Here is a 19,557-nt window from a genome sequence, read left to right as displayed (position 1 = left end):
CCACCACCCCCCGTCCCGTCCCAATCGACTCTCCCCACACACCCCCCGTCCCAATCGACTCTCTCCCCGCCCCCCCACCCCCGTATCCCGATTGCTCCCCCCCATCCCCATCACCCCCCATCATGTTCTTCCCCCCCCACCCTCCCATGTCCTGATCACCCACCACCCCCCCATCCCCAGGTCCCGATCGCCCGCCACCCACACACCCCCGTTCCCATCTCCCACCACCACCCCCCCCGCCCCCATGTCCCACCACCCCCCCCCCCCGCCCCCATGTCCCAATCTCCCACCACCACTCCCCCCCCCCCGTTTCCATCTCCCGCCACCCCCCCTCCCCAAGTCTTGATCGCCCCCCTCGTCCCCATGTGTCCCAATCTCCCACCCCGCCCACCCCCACCGTCCCCATGTCCCGATCGCCCATAACCCCCGTCCCCGTCCCCGTCACCCACACCCTCCCCCCCCCCACCCCCTTCTCCATGTCCCGATCACCCACATCCCCGTCCCCATCACCCCCACTGTCCCCATGTCCCGATCTCCCACAACCCCCGTCCCCATCACCCACAACCCCCCCCACCCCATTCTCCATGTCCTGATCACCCACATCCCCCCCGTCCCCATGTCCCAGTCGGAGTGGTAATGATGCACACAAAACAGACTACAGGTTGTATCCTGGGCCTGTGCTGAGCTGTGTTTCAGCCGGAGCCACAGTTGGGACATTAACACTGGGCTCAGTGCTACTGGGCTTGGAAGGGGGCAAATTGGACAGAATTGCTGTCTCTGATCAACACCAACGTTTGCTGGAACATGTACAGATGTGAACAAACAGGTACAGTTTGGCTGTGGTTGCCTCCATGGTTCAATAATTTGGGGACAGTTTGAGAATCCATGGTCACTTCAGTGGCATACTGAAGGGCCGTATAACTGTTCCTCAGCAGGAATCTGCATATTCAGGAGAGGAAGAATCAACACCACAAATCAACAAAAATAAATCCTGGCGTTTGGAACTTGCACCTCTCCAGAGGAATGTCAGAATAAGAGATAACCGATAACTGATGTGTATACGCAGCCCAGACCTTGTGCCACTGGACTCCACGTAGTGCAGCTTTACCTTGCTTCCCAAATCGTTGGAGACAAGAGCCTGTTTTATCGATCCAACTCTGCCATCCATCATATCTGAGGGAGCTACGATATGGCATCCTAAAACAAGACCAATTGTAAATCCTTAGTCCTCCCTGCGACATTCTGGTCCAAAAAGTCTCTCACAATTAAGAACTTTACTGCCTGAGGAGAGACTCAAACAGGCATTGTGATCCAACCTCAGCACGACTGTTAAACAACACAGGGATATCGAGGTTGCCTTGGGCAGTCAGGACGGAATGTGCACACAATTGGTGCATTAGATCCTCATCCAAGTTCACACAGTCCAATTAAAATGTTTGCATAACTGGGCTTCTCTATCCAATGGGACACGTGTGGAGTTTATTTGGTGCTCTCAGTGAACAATGGGAATTAATGCAATGGATTGATGCCCATTGAGAACTGAATTGACACTGTCCAATTTCATTACACTGAAGACATTCATCTGTCCTGTCTGGGACTGATGCTTGCCGAGTTCCCACGCTCTCAGCACGCTCTGTCAGCTCATCAGAATCAGGAGACCTTCATCCCTGCGTCTTACAGGATTCAAACCCAGGCCCCAAGATGTCATGGTCTGGTGATGCCCAGTCCCTCATCAGGGACAGGAGACGCTGAGCTTGATGTCTGGGCTGGAGTGTGACCGAAGTGAAGGGACAGTGTTCTCCACACAGAACTGGAATATTTAGCCCGTTGTCATATGAACATATAAAGTCTTGCAGTAATTTTAATCATAAAACCCAAGAGAAGACGGTTAATGACATTTGTTACCACAAAATCCTTTTATATTGTTTAACTGAACTACACAGTAAACACGGTGAAGGCCACCTAGAATTATAGACTGGTTACAGCACAGAACAAAGCCATTCGGCCCATCGAGCCCATGCCAGCTCTCTGCAAGAGCATCATATAGCTAGTCCCACTCCCCCGTCCTTTCCCTGGAGCCCTGCAAATTTCTTTCTTTCAGGTATTTATCCAACTCCCTTTTGAAAGCCATGACTGAATCTGCCTCCACCGCCCCTTCAGGCAGTGAATTCCAGATCCGAGCCACTTGCTGCGTAAAAATATTTTTTCTCATGTCGTCTTTCCTTCTTTTGCCAAGCACCTTAAATTGGTGTCCTCTGGTTCTCGGCCCTTCCGCAAACAGGAACAGTTTCTCTCTATCTACTCTATCCAGACACTCTATAAAATCTCCTTTCAATTTCTCTGCTTTAAGGAGAACAACCCCAGCTTCTTCAGTCTATCCACATAACTGAAGTCCTTTATCCCTGGAACCATTCTCGTAAATCTCTTCTGCACCCTCTCGAAGGCCTTCACATCCTTCATAAAGTGCGGTGCCCAGAATTGGACAATACTCCAGTTGAGGCCGAACCAATGTTTCATACAGGTTGACCATAATTTCCATGCTTTTGTACTCTTATACCTCTATTCATGAACGATCTCGTAAGCTTTTTTAACCGCTTTCTCAACCTGCCCTGCCACCTTCAACGATTTGTGCATATATACCCCTAGGTCCCTCTGTTCATGCACCCCTTTAGGGTTGTACACTTTTGTTTATATTTCCTCTCCTCACTCTTTCTATCAAAATGTATCACTTCACATTTTTTTGCGTTAAATTTCATCTGCCATGTGTCCGCCTATTCCACCAGCCTGACTATGTCCTCTTGAAGTCTATCCCTATCCTTCTCACTGTTCACTATGGGCCCAAGTTTCCACATGATTCGCGCCTGATTTTTAGGAGCAACTGGTGGAGAACGGACTATCTTAGAAATCGCAATTCTCCACATTTTTTTTTCTGCAGTTCTAGTCAGGTAGAACAGTTCTACTTTGGAACAGAATTTTTTCTTCAAAAGGGGGCGTGTCCGGCCACTGACGCCTGATTTGAAAGTTTGACAGTGAAAACATACTCCAAACTAAAGTAGAATGGAGCAAGTGAAGATTTTTGTAGAACTGAAAAAACCTGTTCTACACATTAAAAAATCAAGCGCAGGTTACAAATTAGGCGTCCAGAACGAGGTGGGGGGGGGGGAGAGGAAGGGAACTCATTAAATTCTACAATAAATCCTTATTTATACTTCTACAAATATTATACAAATAAATCCAACCTGAATAAACATTTATAAGCAAAGAAAAGATTAAATAAACCATCTTCCTACCTGTGTGAAAGTGCTTCAGCCAGGAAGAATTCTGCAGCCGTTCATTGCCGCTGAGCAGGGGGGGGGGGGGGGAGGGGGGAGAGAGAAAGCCGTTCGTGCCGCTGAGCGGGAGGGGGGGGGGGGGTGGGGGGAAGAAAGCTGTTCGTGCCGCTGAGTGGGGGGGGGGGGGGGGGGAGGAGAAAGCGGTTTGTTGTTGTGGAGGGGAGGGAGGGGAAGGAGACAGCGGTTTGTTGCCGCGGAGGGGAGGGAGGGGAAGGAGACAGTGAGAAGGGTAGCCTCAGTGCTGATGGCAATGTGATTTTATTAAAAAATGTTCAAAAATTAAACAGCTACAAAGAACTACAAAAATGGCCGAGTGCCAATGTTTTTTTTCACACTGAGCATGCGCGAACGCTCCAACGCGCACGCGCAGCGTTGCCGGCAGGAAAAAAACTAATTTAAATAGTACCAGCCCCCTCCCACTTACAAAATCGGCGCGAGTGTAGGCTCCGCCCCCCTGGGTGCCGCGCCAAATAGACAAGGAGCTGCAAAGCGCTCGAAAATAGCGCGTTTTTTTTCTGGTGCCGTTTTAGGCGTGAAAAACGGGCGTCCAGCTCGGAGGGGCGCCCGTTTTTTATCCTGTGGAAACTTGGGCCCTATATTTCCAAGTTTTGTGTCATCTGCAAATTTTGAAATTGTGCCCAATACACTCACATCCAAATCATCAAAAAAAGCAGTGGTCCTACACCCGACCCATGGGAAACACCACTGTATAACCTTCGTCACTAATGACCAACATCACTATCACTGTAATCTTCTCCAGCCCCACAACACCGAGATGTCTGTGCTCCTTTAATTCTGGACTCTTGAGCATCCCTGATTTTAATCGCTCCACCATTGGTGGCCATGCCTTCAGTTACCAAAGCACTAAGCTCTTTAATTCCCTCCCTAAATCTCTCCCCTCCTTTAAGACAATCCTTAAAACCGACCTCTTTGACCAAGCTTTTGATCACCTGCCCCAATATCTCCTTATATGGCTTGGTGTCAAACTTTGTTTTATAATACTCCTGTGAAGCGCCTTGGAACATTTCACTATGTTAAAGGCACTATATAAATACAAGTTGTTGTCACAATGCGTTTCAGGAGATCAGTACAGACGAGCAGGCTCCTGGTACAGATCCCAGTCTGATACCAATTTCAGACTTGCCATAAAAGGTCAACGTGATATTAGATTTCACTATCTGCCACTCACTGTTTCTGTATCATGAGGCTTTCAAGTGCTAGGCCCAAAGATGTAGCGTTCACTCCCGAAACCCCTCTGTCTCTCCTTTAAAATGCTCTCTGAAACCTACCTCTTTGACCAAGCTTTTGGACATGTGCCCCAATATCTCCTTATGTGGCTCGGTGTCAAATCTTGTTTGATAACGCTCCTGTAAGCGCTTTGGGACATTTCACTACGTTAAAGGCGCTATATAAATACAAGTTGTTGTTGGTGTTAGTGTCCCTCGCAGCGCCAGTGGCCCTCGCAGCGCCAGTGTCGATCAGAGTGTTCTCTACCCTGCGTGTAGACCAGTCCCATTAACAGACCATGTTTTAACTCCCAGAATTGCTCGGTTTCAGATTCTCTTGCCTCCTTAATACAAGCTTGTGTCTACATTCAGACAGCTGTGGGACAGCTGTGATGATGCACAGCACCAACTAGACCACAAGGAGCCCTGGGTTAGGGACAGACACATCAACTGAGTTAGACACATTGGAGATTTTTCTCTAGCTCACTAAAAAACCTGCAACAGAAGCAAGTAAGTGTACAGCACATCATATTGAACACAACATTCACAATTCATATTTCGGCATTTTTCATTAACTTTGTTTTTGTATTCAATAAGGTGCCAGAGAACTGAATTAAATAATTGCTAATTTCAGTGCTTCACCAGACACTGAAACTGTGACAGCAACATGGGACAGGACAGGAGGGTCAAATGTGTCCTTCAGAGTTCTAAAGATTAATAAAGACAAATATAGGTCCCTTGCAGTCGGATTCAGGTGAATTTATAATGGGGAACAAAGAAACGGCAGACCAATTGAACAAATACTTCGGTTCTGTCTTCACAAAGGAATATACAAATAACCTTCCGAACGTACTAGGGGACAGTGGGTCTAGTGAGGAGGAACTGAAGGATATCCTTATTAGGTGGGAAATTGTGTTAGGGAAATTGATGGGATTGAAGGCCGATAAATCCCCGGGGCCTGATAGTCTGCATCCCAGAGAACTTAAGGAAGTGGCCCTAGAAATAGTGGATGCATTGGTGATCATTTTCCAACAGTCTATCGACTCTGGATCAGTTCCTATGGACTGGAGGGTAGCTAATGTAACACCACTTTTTAAAAATGGAGGGAGAGAGAAACGGGTAATTATAGATCGGTTAGCCTGACATCAGTAGTGGGGAAAATGTTGGAATCAATCATTAAGGATCAAATAGCAGTGCATTTGGAAAGCAGTGACAGGATCGGTCCAAGTCAGCATGAAAGGGAAATCATGCTTGACGAATCTTCTGGAACTTTTTGAGGATGTAACTAGCAGAGTGGACAAGGGAGAACCAGTGGATGTGGTGTATTTGGACTTTCAAAAGGCTTTTGACAAGGTCCCGCACAAGAGATTGGTGTGCAAAATCAAAGAGCGTGGTATTGGGGGTAATGTACTGACGTGGATAGAGAACTGGTTGGCAGACAGGAAGCAGAGAGTAGGATAAATGGTTCCTTTTCAGAATGGCAGGCAGTGACTAGTGGAGTGCCGCAGGGCTCAGTGCTGGGACCCCAGCTCTTTACAATATACATTTACGATTTAGATGAAGGAATTGAGTGTAATATCTCCAAGTTTGCAGATGACACTGCACTGGGTGGTGGTGTGAGCTGTGAGGAGGACGCTAAGAGGCTGCAGGGTAACTTGGACAGATTAGGTGAGTGGGAAAATGCATGGCAGATGCAGTATAATGTGGATAAATGTGAGGTTATCCATTTTGGGGGCAAAAACACAAAGGCAGAATATTATCTGAATGGCAGCAGATTAGGAAAAGGGGAGGTGCAACGAGACTGGGTGTCATGGTTCATCAGTCATTGAAAGTTGGCATGCAGGTACTGCAGGCGGTGAAGGCGGCAAATGGTATTCATAGCCTTCATAGCTAGGGGTTTGGGTATAGGAGCAGGGAGGTCTTACTGCAGTTGTACAGGGCCTTGATGAGGCCTCACCTGGAATATTGTGTTCAGTCTCCTAATTGTCTCCTAATCTGAGGAAGGACGTTCTTGCTATTGAGGGAGTGCAGCGAAGGTTCACCAGACTGATTCCAGGGATGGCTGGACTGTCATATGAGGAGAGACTGGATCGACTGGGCCTTTATTCACTGGAGTTTAGAAGGATGAGAGGGGATCTCATAGAAACGTATAAGATTCTGACGGGACTGGACAGGTTAGATGCAGGAAGAATGTTCCCGATGTTGGGGAAGTTCAGAACCAGGGGACAGTCTTAGGATAAGAGATAGGCCATTTAGGACTGAGATGAGGAGAAACTTCTTCACTCAGAGTTATTAACCTGTGGAATTCCCTGCTGCAGAGAGTTGTTGATGCCAGTTCATTGGATATATTCAAGAGGGAGTTAAATATGGCCCTTACGGCTAAGGGGATCAAGGGGTATGGAGAGAAAGCAGGAAAGGGGTACTGAGGGAATGATCAGCCATGATCTTATTGAATGGCGGTGCAGGCTCGAAGGGCTGAATGGCCTACTCCTGCACCTAATTTCTATGTTTCTATGTTTCTACTGAGCCTCATCCCAACCTCTGCAGCAGAATCAGATACCTTTGCTGTGCTTAATCCTGGGAGCAGGCAGAGAGGCTGAATATAAATAACTTCACAATGGGAATGTTTTTAACATAATTCCATTGGGAATTTTCATTCAGTCAAGGTCAGTGTTTGGGAGCTGGCTGCATTTCCATTCTTCTGCTCAGTTGTCAACATCGTGCACAAAGTAGATAACCGGCTAGATTCAGGGTAACGCTCCCTCTGGTCATGAAAGTAAAACCCCATGGGATCCAGGGCCAAGTGGCAAGTTGGATCCAAAATTGGCTCAGAGACAGGAAGCAGAGGGTAATGGTTGATGGATGTTTTTGTGACTGGAGGGCTGTATCCAGTGGGGTTCCGCAGGGCTCAGTACTAGGTCCCTTGCTTTTTGTGGTAAATATATCAATGACTTCGACTTCAATGTTGGGGGTATGAATAAGAAGTTTGCTGATGACACTAAAATAAGGCTGTGTGGTTGATAATGAAGAAGAAAGCTGTAAACTGCAGGAAGATATTGATGAACTGGTCAGGTGGGCAGAACAGTGGCAAATGGAATTCAATCCGGATAAGTGTGAGGTAATGCATTTGGGGAGGTCTAACAAGGCAAAGGAATACACATCAAACGGTACAACACTGAAAAGTGTAGAGGAACAAAGGGACCTTGGAGTGCATGTCCACAGATCCCTGAAGGTAGCAGGCCCGGTAGATAAGGTGGTTAAGAAGGAATATGGAATACTTGCTTTTATTAGTTGAGACATAAAATACAAAAGCAAGGACGTTATGCTTGAACTGTATAAAACACTGGTTAGGCCGCAGCTGGAGTAGTGTGTGCAGTTCCAGTCACCACATTACAGGAAAGATGTGATTGTGCTGGAAAGGATGCAGAAGAGATTTACAAGAACGTTGCCTGAACTGAAGAACTTTGGCTATGAGGAAAGATTGGAGATGCTAGGTCTGTTTTCTTTGGAACAGAGGAGGCTGAGGGGAGACTTGATTGAGGTGTATAAAATAATGAGGGGCCTGGATAGAGTGGATAGGCAGGACCTGTTTCTCTTGGCAGAGGGGTCAACAACCAGGGGGCATAGATTGAAAGTAATTGGGGGGAGGTTTAGAGGAGATATGAGAGGAACGTTTTTCACCCAGAGGGTGGTGGGGGTCTGGAACGCACTGCCTGAAAGGATGGTAGAGGCAGAAACCCTCACATTTTTAAAAAAATACTTGGATGTGCACCTGAAGTGCCATAACCTACAGGGTTACGGACCAAGAGCTGGAAAGTGGGATTAGGCTGGATGGCTCTTGGTCGGCCGGCTTGGACACGATGGGCTGAAATGGCCTCCTTCCGTGCTGTAAATTTCTATGATTCTGTGAACCAACCCAACAGTGAGCCTCACTCACCACCTGATGCCCCCCTCAGCCAGTTCCATTCCCCATGCCAGCCACTGGGTCAACACCAGTGAAGCTCATTTCATGTGCAGACAGGGTGACCTTTCACCCCTGCACGCTGGGCCCACTTCATGCCGAACAGTCAGCTCCATCACATGATGCTTGGACCCGTCACTTTTGTTTGCACTTTTTTGGCGGTGAATAGGTTCATTTCTGTGCAATAAGGGAGGGATCTCATGATCCCTCTGACCCACCGAGCTTTCTGTTATTATAAAAGTAGAGCTTTTGGAGAGCTCATTGCTTCCGGTTTCTGCACTCACCTGCCTTGGCATAGGCCAGTGCCACCTCTGCCAGCCTCTGGCAGCTTGCTTCATTGTTCAATGTTCCATCCTCCCGGAGTATTCCTGGGACAAAAAAACGAAGAGCCGTGATCCCCAGTGTAGAGCCCATTCCCTGCCCTCATCCCAGAGCCCATTCCCTGCCCTCATCCCAGAGCCCATTCCCTGCCCTCATCCCAGAGCCTATTCCCTGCCCTCATCCCAGAGCCTATTCCCTGCCCTCATCCCAGAGCCCATTCCCTGCCCTCAACCCAGAGCCCATTCCCTGCCCTCAACCCAGAGCCCATTCCCTGCCCTCAACCCAGAGCCCATTCCCTGCCCTCATCCCAGAGCCCATTCCCTACCCTCATCCCAGAGCCCATTCCCATCAATGTTCCCACACAACTGTCTCCCAGTCCCGCGCATCCCGTGTCCGGCTGATCAAATGTGAAATTTCCTGCATGCACAAAACCTTGAATATGCCGCGAAGCCTGTAAAAGGGACCATGCACCCCAAAAGAATTTGGGGAACATTAGTGCCCAATATCCCGCCCTTATCCCAAATCAGGGGGCTGCAATCTGGCTTCACCCTCAGGCCAGAGCTACTGGAAGGTGATCGTGGGCCCGAATTTTGCGTTTCATTGTGGGCCAATGGTGCAGGAGAGCTTCCCCAGGCCTCACAAGGAGGCTTTTGGCTTCCCTTGCTCCGGGATCCCACATCCTCTCCAATCGAGGCCAGAGGCCAGAGCCTCCCCCTGCCCCAATCGCAGGCGTTCCCGTGGGTCCCTGGCTGCGGCCTCCAACCGCCGGACTCCCATTCCTGCCCGCCCGCTAGGGGTAGTGGCCTGGTTCAGGCAGGACTCTGATGGAGGTTATGGGACTGAGACCCGGTCGCTAAGATAGGCAGGGTCTCCACGTCCTCCAGACTCACTGGGTGTGGCATCTGCTGAGGCCGAGCTCCCCTTACCCCTCCTCCCCGTACAATCGGGGCCCGTCTGATCAATTTACACCTGGCCCAGATATAGTGCTGATCACCCACCACGTGACACACAAGTTTCAGGCTGACATGCTGTCTCTGTGCGTATGAGGTGACCCATTGTGTAGCCTGAAGCTGAGGAGTAGGAGGGGCTCGGTGTGTTCTGGGGTGAGTGTAGGACGAAAGTTTTAATCCCAGCTGTGCTTACCGCAGTGCCCGTGGTCGGTGTACGGGCACAGACAGATGTCGCAGGCAATCACCAGCTCCGAGAACATGCTCCGCAGCTTTTTAATGGCCAGGATGGCTGGGGTCTGCTCCGAGTCTGCTCCGGACCCTCTCGCATCCTGGCAGAGAAAACACAGCCTTTCTAAGACCGAGTGCCAGCAAATCAGGAGCTGCCCACCTTCAGTCTCTTAATGTGTCAGTGTCAGCTGTGGCTCAGTGGGCAACACTCTCACCTCTAAGTCAGAAGGTTGTGGGTTCAGGTCCCGCTCCAGGGACTTGAGCACATAAATCTAGGCTGACACTCCCAGTGCAGTGCTGAGGGAGTGCTGCACTGTCGGAGGTGGCTGTCGTTCAAATGAGACGTTAAACCGAGGCCATGTCTGTTCTCTCAATGGATGTAAAAGATCCCAGGGCACTATTTCGAAGAGCAGGGGAGTTATCGCCAGTGTCGGTTTTTGGTGTTAGTTTTGAGATAAATATCGGCCAGGACACCAGGGAGAACGCCTTCAAAATAGTACCATGAGATCTTTTACATCCACCTGAGAGAGCAGACAGAGCCTCGGTTTAATGACTCGTTTGAAAGACGACCCCTCCAACAGTGCAGCGCTCCCTCAGCACTGCACTGGGAGTGTCAGCCTAGATTGTTGTGCTCAAGTCTCTGGTGTGGGACTTGAATCCACAACCTCTGATCCGGAGACAAGCATGCAACCCATTGGGCCACAGCGGATAACTTAAACAGCCTAGATTATGCGTTGGTGAACTTGTGTGGCATCTCAACTGGTCAACCTTCTGACCCAGAGACAAGAGGGCAAGCAACTGAGCCAAGCTGGCACGTGGAACTCAGGAGGTGCTGTCTCAGCATGAGGGGCAGAGGTGCCAGCCAGCATATTGCAGTAATTGACAAAAAACACTTGAAATAGTGTCTCCAGCTGCTTACTTCCACCCGAAACCACCACGCTGGAACAGTTTCAGTAATGCAATGTTTGATGCTTCCAATTCTCCGTAGCAGATAAATTATGAATTATTCATTGTGAAACGCTTAACAGAATTTATTCTTCTGCAGAAAAGCTCTCAAACTGTGAAGTTTTTAATCTCTCAAACAACACCATCAAAACAGGTGAAGGTTATTTGGCTCACTGCTGCTTGTGGGATTATTCTGTGTGCCAATTGGTTGCTGCATAAGGGCAACGACCACACATCAAAAACATTGCTGATTGGCTGCCAAACATTTTGGGACATCCCGCCCGGGGTGTGATGTAAATGCAAGGTCCTTCTTTCTTTTAAGCTGCAACAAGCTCTCAACAGCACAAAAGATAATGGGCTGTTAATTGCGGCCACTCCTGGTGCATATGGTGAACACATGCACCCGAAAAAGGCCTTAGGTTCTAGGCTCAGGCATGCGCTTAAACCCAGCACTTGCGATCTGTCAAAGACCGCACACATCCCTGAGAGAAGGGTCTTCATGGGTGGAGATTTGGGCTATTTGCCCAACTCCTGCCCAGCGAATGTCCTTAAAACTCTTACGCCTGGTAAAAGCAGGCATAAGGCCGGCTTTTACCACAGTAAGAGATTTAAAAAATAGAAAAATTAAATTTTCTGACTCATCTTTATATTGAAAATCCTGTCCATTAAGGTAAGTTTATTTTTAACCCTACTAAAACATTTTTTTTTTAATTCTAAAACATTTAATTTAATTCAATTTCAATTAATTTTAAATATGTGAGGTGTTTTTTTATTTATGTATTGCGTTTGTGTTTTGTGGGGTATTCTCATTGATGGTATTCGGAGATCCATACAAACAGAACTCACCATTACTATCAATGAGAGTACTCTATTTTCATTGGTGCTCCAGGCCCACGTGATCCTAGGATGCCCATACTGTCCCGGGATGTATGGGCCTCTGTGCTGGGCTGTACATCTAGGCCTCAGAGCGCAAGTGTTCGTTCCTCCGGGACCACCAGGTAGTTTCGTAAAAAAAATGTTTGGGTCGGAGGCATCTGCCTCTGACCACAATTTCTGGCCCAATGTTTATAAAGATACGCAGGTAGACTGTAGTGAAAGGGGCAGTACAAGGTTGGGAGTCCCTCTTCCGGGAGCTAGCTCAGTCTCAGTGCTTCTTTCAGTCCTACCTTGGGGAGTTTGGCTGGAACTCCAAAGATCAACACGCAAGCCAGGCCTTCGTCCACAAGGGGGCGCAGCATCTCCTCCAGTTTATTGACACCGTACCTGGGAGACAGGTGGAGAGTGAGACCCTGAGACAAACCCGCTCCAATTACAGCGAGACTTCACCCAGCAGGCCAGCCCTGCTAAACCAAAGTGGGGAATGCACTGCACAGCCATCCCACACTCTGGGGGAACCATCAGACATGCCTTGCTAACCAGCAGCCTGAAATACACAGCATTCACACAACAGAAGTGAGGCTGTAATGATCACCTAACAACAAGTTAGCAGGATGCAAAGCTCCTCCATTCAAAAAGCCTAAAACAGCTTTGGTTTTTGGAATTAAACAACTCCCTATTTTTCCCGGCGAGTTTTGTACTTGAGGTGAGTGATGCTCGTGCTGGGAGGGGGGAACCTATCCATGTCAGGGAGCCAGTGTCAGGATCTGGCACTGCCACGTGGACGACAGCACAGGAGGCTGCAGGGCAAGACCCTCTTCACTCTGCCCCAACAACGTGCTTTAGCTCCTGGCGCTCACCCCGCACCATCTTGCAGCTGCGAGATTGCCAAGTTGGGTTGGGTTTGGTGCTGTGGGCTCACCCCCGAGGAGAGACTGGTTGCTGCCCAAACACTTCATTTAGCACCCTTGCAGGCAGGTTGGTTAGCTCAGTCTGCTTTATGGCTAGCGAGGAAGGGGGGCTACCCCTGCGTTAGCGGGGGGGGGGGGGGGAGGAGTACTGGGTTCGCGAGGGGGGGTCCCAGGTTAGCGAGGAGGGAGGGGGTTGGGTTTAGCGAGGGGGAAGGGGGGTCACGGGTCAGCGAGGGGGAAGGGGGGTCACGGGTCAGCGAGGGGGAACGGGGGTCACGGTTTAGCGAGGGGGAAGGGGGGTCACGGTTTAGCGAGGGGGAAGGGGGGTCACGGTTTAGCGAGGGGGAAGGGGGGTCACGGGTTCGCGAGGGGGAAGGGGGGTCACGGGTTCGCGAGGGGGAAGGGGGGTCACGGGTTCGCGAGGGGGAAGGGGGGTCACGGGTTCGCGAGGGAGAAGGGGGGTCACGGGTTCGCGAGGGGGAAGGGGGGTCACGGGTTCGCGAGGGGGAAGGGGGGTCACGGGTTCGCGAGGGGGAAGGGGGGTCACGGGTTCGCGAGGGGGAAGGGGGGTCACGGGTTCGCGAGGGGGAAGGGGGGTCACGGGTTCGCGAGGGGGAAGGGGGGTCACGGGTTCGCGAGGGGGAAGGGGGGTCACGGGTTCGCGAGGGGGAAGGGGGGTCACGGGTTCGCGAGGGGGAAGGGGGGTCACCGGTTCGCGAGGGGGAAGGGGGGTCACCGGTTAGAGGAGAGGGGTCGCCTGGGCTTTGTAGCTCAAGTTGCAACAACAAAAATATTTAAAATGTGTGCAGAGTGTAAGTTTTTCTTGTTGAAAACTTCAGGCTATATCGATGGAGATCTATGAAGTATCCAAGAGACAGCCGTGCCCGTCACCGGGTCAGGTTGAATCGAATTAGCAGAGAGACAGGGCTGCGTGCAGTGAACACACCAGCACAGGCTGCTCTCAATCTGCAGTCTTGGCCACACTTCAGCTTATCTCCTGGCTCTGGCCCTGGCTGGTCAGGATGAATTCCCAGGTTCACATTCCTATCAGGAGAGCCAGTGTCATGTCAGGAGTGAGTCACAAGGTGCTGCAGAACATGATAAGGCTGCTGCACTGCAAGGTTACTGTGACTGAGAGCAAGGAAGCTGTGCTGTGTCACTGTCCACATCTATCTGCGGCCAGCACACACACACTAGCTTGTGAGGGCAGATCGGCTTCACACAGACACAGCGGCTGGGATTAGATCCGTACAACTTGTTGTTTGGTTGATCTGAAGAACAGTGTGAGGCGGGGTCTGCCCCTCTCCTGACAGCTTTTGCTGCTATCTTCACAACCTCACTGAATGGTATTACATAAACTGCATGAATGAACAGTATAGCGTATTCAGAGTGAGAACACACAAATCCCAAGGCTGCCTGGTTCATGGAAAGTAACAAAGATGTACACAGATCAGCAAAGTGTAGTCGTCGTCAGGTACAAAACATAATCAGAGGGCTAAAATATAAAGGGGAGGAATTTTTACTGCAGTTATACAGCATAAGAACGCAAGAAATAGCAGGAGCAGACCATTTGGCCTCTCGAGCCTGCTCCGCCATTCAATAAGATCATGGCTGATCTGATCATGGACTCAGCTCTACTTCCCTGCCCGCTCCCCAGAACCCTTTATTCCCTTATCGCTCAAAAATCTATCTATCTCCACCTTAAATATATTCAATGACCCAGCCTCCACAGTTCACTAGGGCAGAGAATTCCACAGATTTACAACCCTCAGAGAAGAAATTCCTCCTTATCTCAGTTTTAAGTGAGTGGCCCTTTATTCTGAGACTATGCCCCTAATTTTAGTTTCCCCTTTGAATGGAAATATCCTCTCTGCATCCACCTTGTCGAGCTCCCTCATTATCTTATATGTTTCGATAAGATCACCTCTCATTTTTCTGAACACCTACTCAATATAGGCCCAACCTACTCACCCTATCTTCATAAGTCAATCCCCAACTCCAGAATCAACCTAGTGAACCTTCTCGGAACTGCCTCTAATGCAGGTATATCCTTCCTTAAATACAGAGATCAAAATTGTATGCAGTTCTCCAGGTGTTGCCTCACCAATACCCTGTACAGTTGCAGCAAGACTTCTCTGCTTTTATACTCCATCCCCCTTGCAATAAAGGCCAACCTTCCATTTGGCATCCTGGTTACTTGCTGTACCTCATACTAACTTTTTGTGTTTCATGCACAAGGACCCCCAGATCCCTTTGTACTGCAGCACTTTGCAATTTTTTCCATTTAAATTATAATTGGCTTTTCTATTTTTTCTGCCAAAGTGGATAACCTTACATTTTCCCACATTATACTCCATCTGCCAACTTTTTGCCCACTTAGGCTAGCCATATCCCGTTGCAGATTTTTTGTGTCCTTCTCACAATTTGCTTTCCCACCCATCTTTGTATAATGAACAAACTTAGCTACATTATACTCGGTCCCGTCATCCAAGTCATTAATATAGATTGTAAATCTCTCTCTCTCACTCTCTCTTCCCCCCCTCCTGACTCCTCCTCCCTCACCCCTTCACTCTCTCACACACACCCTCGCTTTCTCTCACATACACCCTCGCTCTCTCTCGCTCGCACACCCTCGCTCTCTCTCTCGCTCTCACACACACCCTTGCTCTCCCCTCTCCCCCTCTCCGACAGAGTGAATTATGTCTGAGCAGGCAGTCACAGAAAGTCCAGACCACTTAGTTTTGGAATAGCTCAGCTTGAAAGTGGGCCTACGCCTCGAGAGATCGCAAGGGAACCGAGGAATATGGGAACAGGACGAGGTCATTCAGCCATTCGAGCCAGTTCCATCATGGCTGATCTGCATCCAAACTCCATCCACCTGCTTTGGCTCCTTAGCCCTTAATACCCCAGTCTAGCAAGAATCTATCAACCTCAGTTAAAAAAAATATTAAGTGACTTGGAATCTATTGCTTTTTGAGAGAGAATACCTCACTTCGACCACCCTTTGTGTGAAGAAGTGTCTCCTGAATGGCCTGGCTCCAATTTTAAGGTTATGTCCCCTCATCCTAGTCTCGTCGCCCCCCACCCTCATCCTGCCATCAGCGGAAAAAGTTTCTCTCTACCTACCCTATCAATTTCTTAACTAAAAACCTCAATCAGCTCACCCCTTAACCTTCTATATTTCAGGGAATACAAGCCCAGTCTATGTAACCTCTCCTCATAATTTAACCCTTGGAGCCCTGGTAACATTCTGGTGAACCTGCGCTGAACTCCTTCCAAAGCCAATACATTCTTTCTAAAGGTGCGGTACACTACTCCAGATGTGGTCTAACCAGGGCTTTGTAGCATGGTTTTATGAAAGGGAAATCGAGTTTGACAAATTTGCTGGAGTTCTTTTGAGGATGTAACGAGCAGGATGGATAAGGGGGAACCAGTGGATGTAGTGTATTTGGATTTCCAGAAGGCATTCGATAAGGTACCACATAAAAGTTCACAGGGTTGGGGGTAATATATTAGCATGGATAGAGGATTGGCTAACTAACAGAAAACAGAGAGCCGGGATAAACAGGTCATTTGCCGGTTGGCAAACAGTAACTAATGGGCTGCCTCTACTATTTACAAACTATATTAATGACTTGGATGAAGGGACCGAGTGTAATGTAGCCAAGTTTGCTGATGCTACAAAGACGGGTGGGAATGTAAATTGTGAGGAGGACACAAAATATCTGCAGAGGGATATAGACAGGCTCAGTGAGTGGGCAAAAATTTGGCAGGTGGAGTATAATGTGGGAAAATGTGAGATTATCCACTTTGGCAGAAATAATAGAAAAGCAAATTATAATTTAAATGGAGAAAAATTGCAACGTGCTGCAGTACAGAGAGACCTGGGGTCCTTATGCATGAAACATAACAAGTTAGTATGAAGGTACAGCAAGTAATCAGGAAGGCAAATGGAATGTTGGCCTTTATTGCAAGGGGAATAGAGTAGAAAAGCAGAGAAGTCCTGCTACAACTGTACAGGGTACTGGTGAGACCACACCGAGAGTACTGCGTACAGTTTTGGTCTCCGTATTTAAGGAAGGATATACTTGCATTTGAGGCTGTTCAGAGAGGGTTCACTAGGTTGATTCCAGAGATTGGGGGGGCGGGGGGGGGGGGGGGTTTGACTTTTGAGGATAGGTTGAGTAGGTTGGGGCTATACACAGTGGAGTTCAAAAGAATGAGAGGTGATCTTATTGAAACTTATAAGATAATGAGGAGGCTCGACAAGGTAGAATCAGAGAGGATATTTCCACTCAAATGGGAAACTAAAACTAGGGGACATAGTCTTAGAATAAGGGGCCGCCCATTTAAAACTGAGATGAGGAGAAATTTCTTCCCGCAGAGGGTTGTAAATTTATGGAATTCTCTGCTCCAGTGAGCTGTGTAGGCTGGATCACTGAATGTATTTACAGCGGAGATAGACAGATATTTGAGCAATAAGAGAATAAAGGGTTATGGAGAAATGGGAAGGGAAGTGGAGCTGAGAACATGAAGGGCTGAATGGCCTACTCCTGCACCTATTTTCGATGTGTCTATGATCAGATCAGCCATTATCTTATTGAATGGCGGAGCAGGCTCGAGGGGCCAAATGGCCTGCTCCTATTTCTTATGTTCTTATAAGAGTGAGGGGTGAGGGAGAGAGAGATAGTGAAAGGGTGAGGGGGAGAGAGGGAGAGTGGGAGGGAGGGGGGGGGGGGGCGAGAGATGGGTCGAGGGAGCGCGAGAGAGAGAGAGAGAGAGGGGGAGGGCGAGGGAGCCCGAGAGAGAGGGGGGGGCGAGGGAGCGCGAGAGAGAGGGGGGGGGAAAGAGGGAGCGCGAGAGAGGGGGGGGGCAAGGGAGCGCGAGAGAGGGGGGGGGAGCGCGAGAGATAGAGGGGGGCGAGGGAGCGCGAGGGAGAGAGGGGGGGAGGGAGCGCGAGAGAGAGAGATGGGGGGGAGGGAGCGCGAGAGAGAGAGGGGGGGCGAGGGAGTGCGAGAGAGAGAGGGGGGGCGAGGGAGTGCGAGAGAGAGAGGGGGGGCGAGGGAGTGCGAGAGAGAGAGGGGGGGCGAGGGAGTGCGAGAGAGAGAGAGGGGACGAGGGAGTGCGAGAGAGAGAGAGAGAGAGGGTGCGAGGGAGCGCGAGAGAGAGAGAGAGAGAGAGAGAGAGTGTGAGGGGGACGAGGGAGCGCGAGAGAGAGCGAGAGAGTGAGGGGGACGAGGGAGCGCTTGCGACAGAGAGAGAGAGAGAGAGAGGGGGGGCGAGGGAGCGCGAGAGAGAGAGAGAGAGAGAGAGAGAGGGGGGGCGAGGGAGCGCGAGAGAGAGAAACGGGGGCGAGGGAGCGCGCGCGCGCGAGCGAGAGAAAGGGGGGGTGAGGGAGCGCGCGCGCGCGAGCGAGAGAGAGAGAGGGGGCGCGCGCGCGCGCGAGCGAGAGAGAGAGAGAGAGAGAGGGGGCGCGCGCGCGAGCGAGAGAGAGAGAGAGAGAGGGGGCGCGCGCGCGAGCGAGAGAGAGAGAGAGAGGGGGCGCGCGCGAGCGAGAGAGAGAGAGAGAGAGAGAGGGGGCGCGCGCGAGAGAGAGAGAGAGAGAGAGAGAGAGAGGGGCGCGCGCGCGAGCGAGAGAGAGAGAGAGAGAGAGAGAGAGAGAGAGAGAGAGAGAGAGAGAGAGAGAGAGGGGGCGCGCGCGCGAGCGAGAGAGAGGGGGCGCGCGGGCGAGAGAGGGGGCGCGCGCGAGCGAGAGAGAGGGGGCGCGCGCGAGCGAGAGAGAGGGGGCGCGCGAGCGAGAGAGAGGGGGCGCGCGCGAGCGAGAGAGAGGGGGCGCGCGCGAGCGAGAGAGAGGGGGGCGCGCGCGAGCGAGAGAGAGGGGGCGCGGCGCGAGCGAGAGAGAGGGGGCGCGCGCGCGAGCGAGAGAGAGGGGGCGCGCGCGCGAGCGAGAGAGAGGGGGCGCGCGCGCGAGCGAGAGAGAGGGGGCGCGCGCGCGAGCGAGAGAGAGGGGGCGCGCGCGCGAGCGAGAGAGAGGGGGCGCGCGCGCGAGCGAGAGAGAGGGGGCGCGCGCGCGAGCGAGAGAGAGGGGGCGCGCGCGCGAGCGAGAGAGAGGGGGCGCGCGCGCGAGCGAGAGAGAGGGGGCGCGCGCGCGAGCGAGAGAGAGGGGGCGCGCGCGCGAGCGAGAGAGAGGGGGCGCGCGCGCGAGCGAGAGAGAGGGGGCGCGCGCGCGAGCGAGAGAGAGGGGCGCGCGCGCGAGCGAGAGAGAGGGGGCGCGCGCGCGAGCGAGAGAGAGGGGGCGCGCGCGCGAGCGAGAGAGAGGGGGCGCGCGCGCGAGCGAGAGAGAGGGGGCGCGCGCGCGAGCGAGAGAGAGGGGCGCGCGCGCGAGCGAGAGAGAGGGGGCGCGCGCGCGAGCGAGAGAGAGGGGGCGCGCGCGCGAGCGAGAGAGAGGGGGCGCGCGCGCGAGCGAGAGAGAGGGGCGCGCGCGCGCGAGCGAGAGAGAGGGGGCGCGCGCGCGAGCGAGAGAGAGGGGGCGCGCGCGCGAGCGAGAGAGAGGGGGCGCGCGCGCGAGCGAGAGAGAGGGGGCGCGCGCGCGAGCGAGAGAGAGGGGCGCGCGCGCGAGCGAGAGAGAGGGGGCGCGCGCGCGAGCGAGAGAGAGGGGGCGCGCGCGCGAGCGAGAGAGAGGGGGCGCGCGCGCGAGCGAGAGAGAGGGGGCGCGCGCGCGAGCGAGAGAGAGGGGGCGCGCGCGAGCGAGAGAGAGGGGGCGCGCGAGCGCGAGCGAGAGAGAGGGGGCGCGCGCGCGAGCGAGAG

General features: G+C 51.7%; 1 protein-coding gene across 3 annotated transcripts in view; it reads right to left on the bottom strand.

The window, feature by feature from the left end:
- Positions 1-19,557, bottom strand: part of alad (aminolevulinate dehydratase) — a 40,068-nt gene that overhangs the window by 15,999 nt on the left and 4,512 nt on the right. For all 3 annotated transcript variants that reach the window (XM_070863453.1, XM_070863454.1, XM_070863455.1), the window contains exons 4-7: positions 12,130-12,226; positions 9,984-10,119; positions 8,804-8,887; positions 1,109-1,197 (exon numbers count right to left, since the gene is read on the bottom strand). In XM_070863453.1, the coding sequence (XP_070719554.1) occupies positions 1,109-1,197; positions 8,804-8,887; positions 9,984-10,119; positions 12,130-12,226 (406 nt within the window). The remainder of the gene's footprint in view (positions 1-1,108; positions 1,198-8,803; positions 8,888-9,983; positions 10,120-12,129; positions 12,227-19,557) is intronic.

Source organism: Pristiophorus japonicus, chromosome 20 (assembly GCF_044704955.1).
Source record: "Pristiophorus japonicus isolate sPriJap1 chromosome 20, sPriJap1.hap1, whole genome shotgun sequence".
Taxonomy (NCBI): domain Eukaryota; kingdom Metazoa; phylum Chordata; class Chondrichthyes; family Pristiophoridae; genus Pristiophorus; species Pristiophorus japonicus.
The sequence above is the reverse complement of the archived record's forward strand: the minus strand, read 5'-3'. Positions and strand labels throughout refer to the sequence as shown.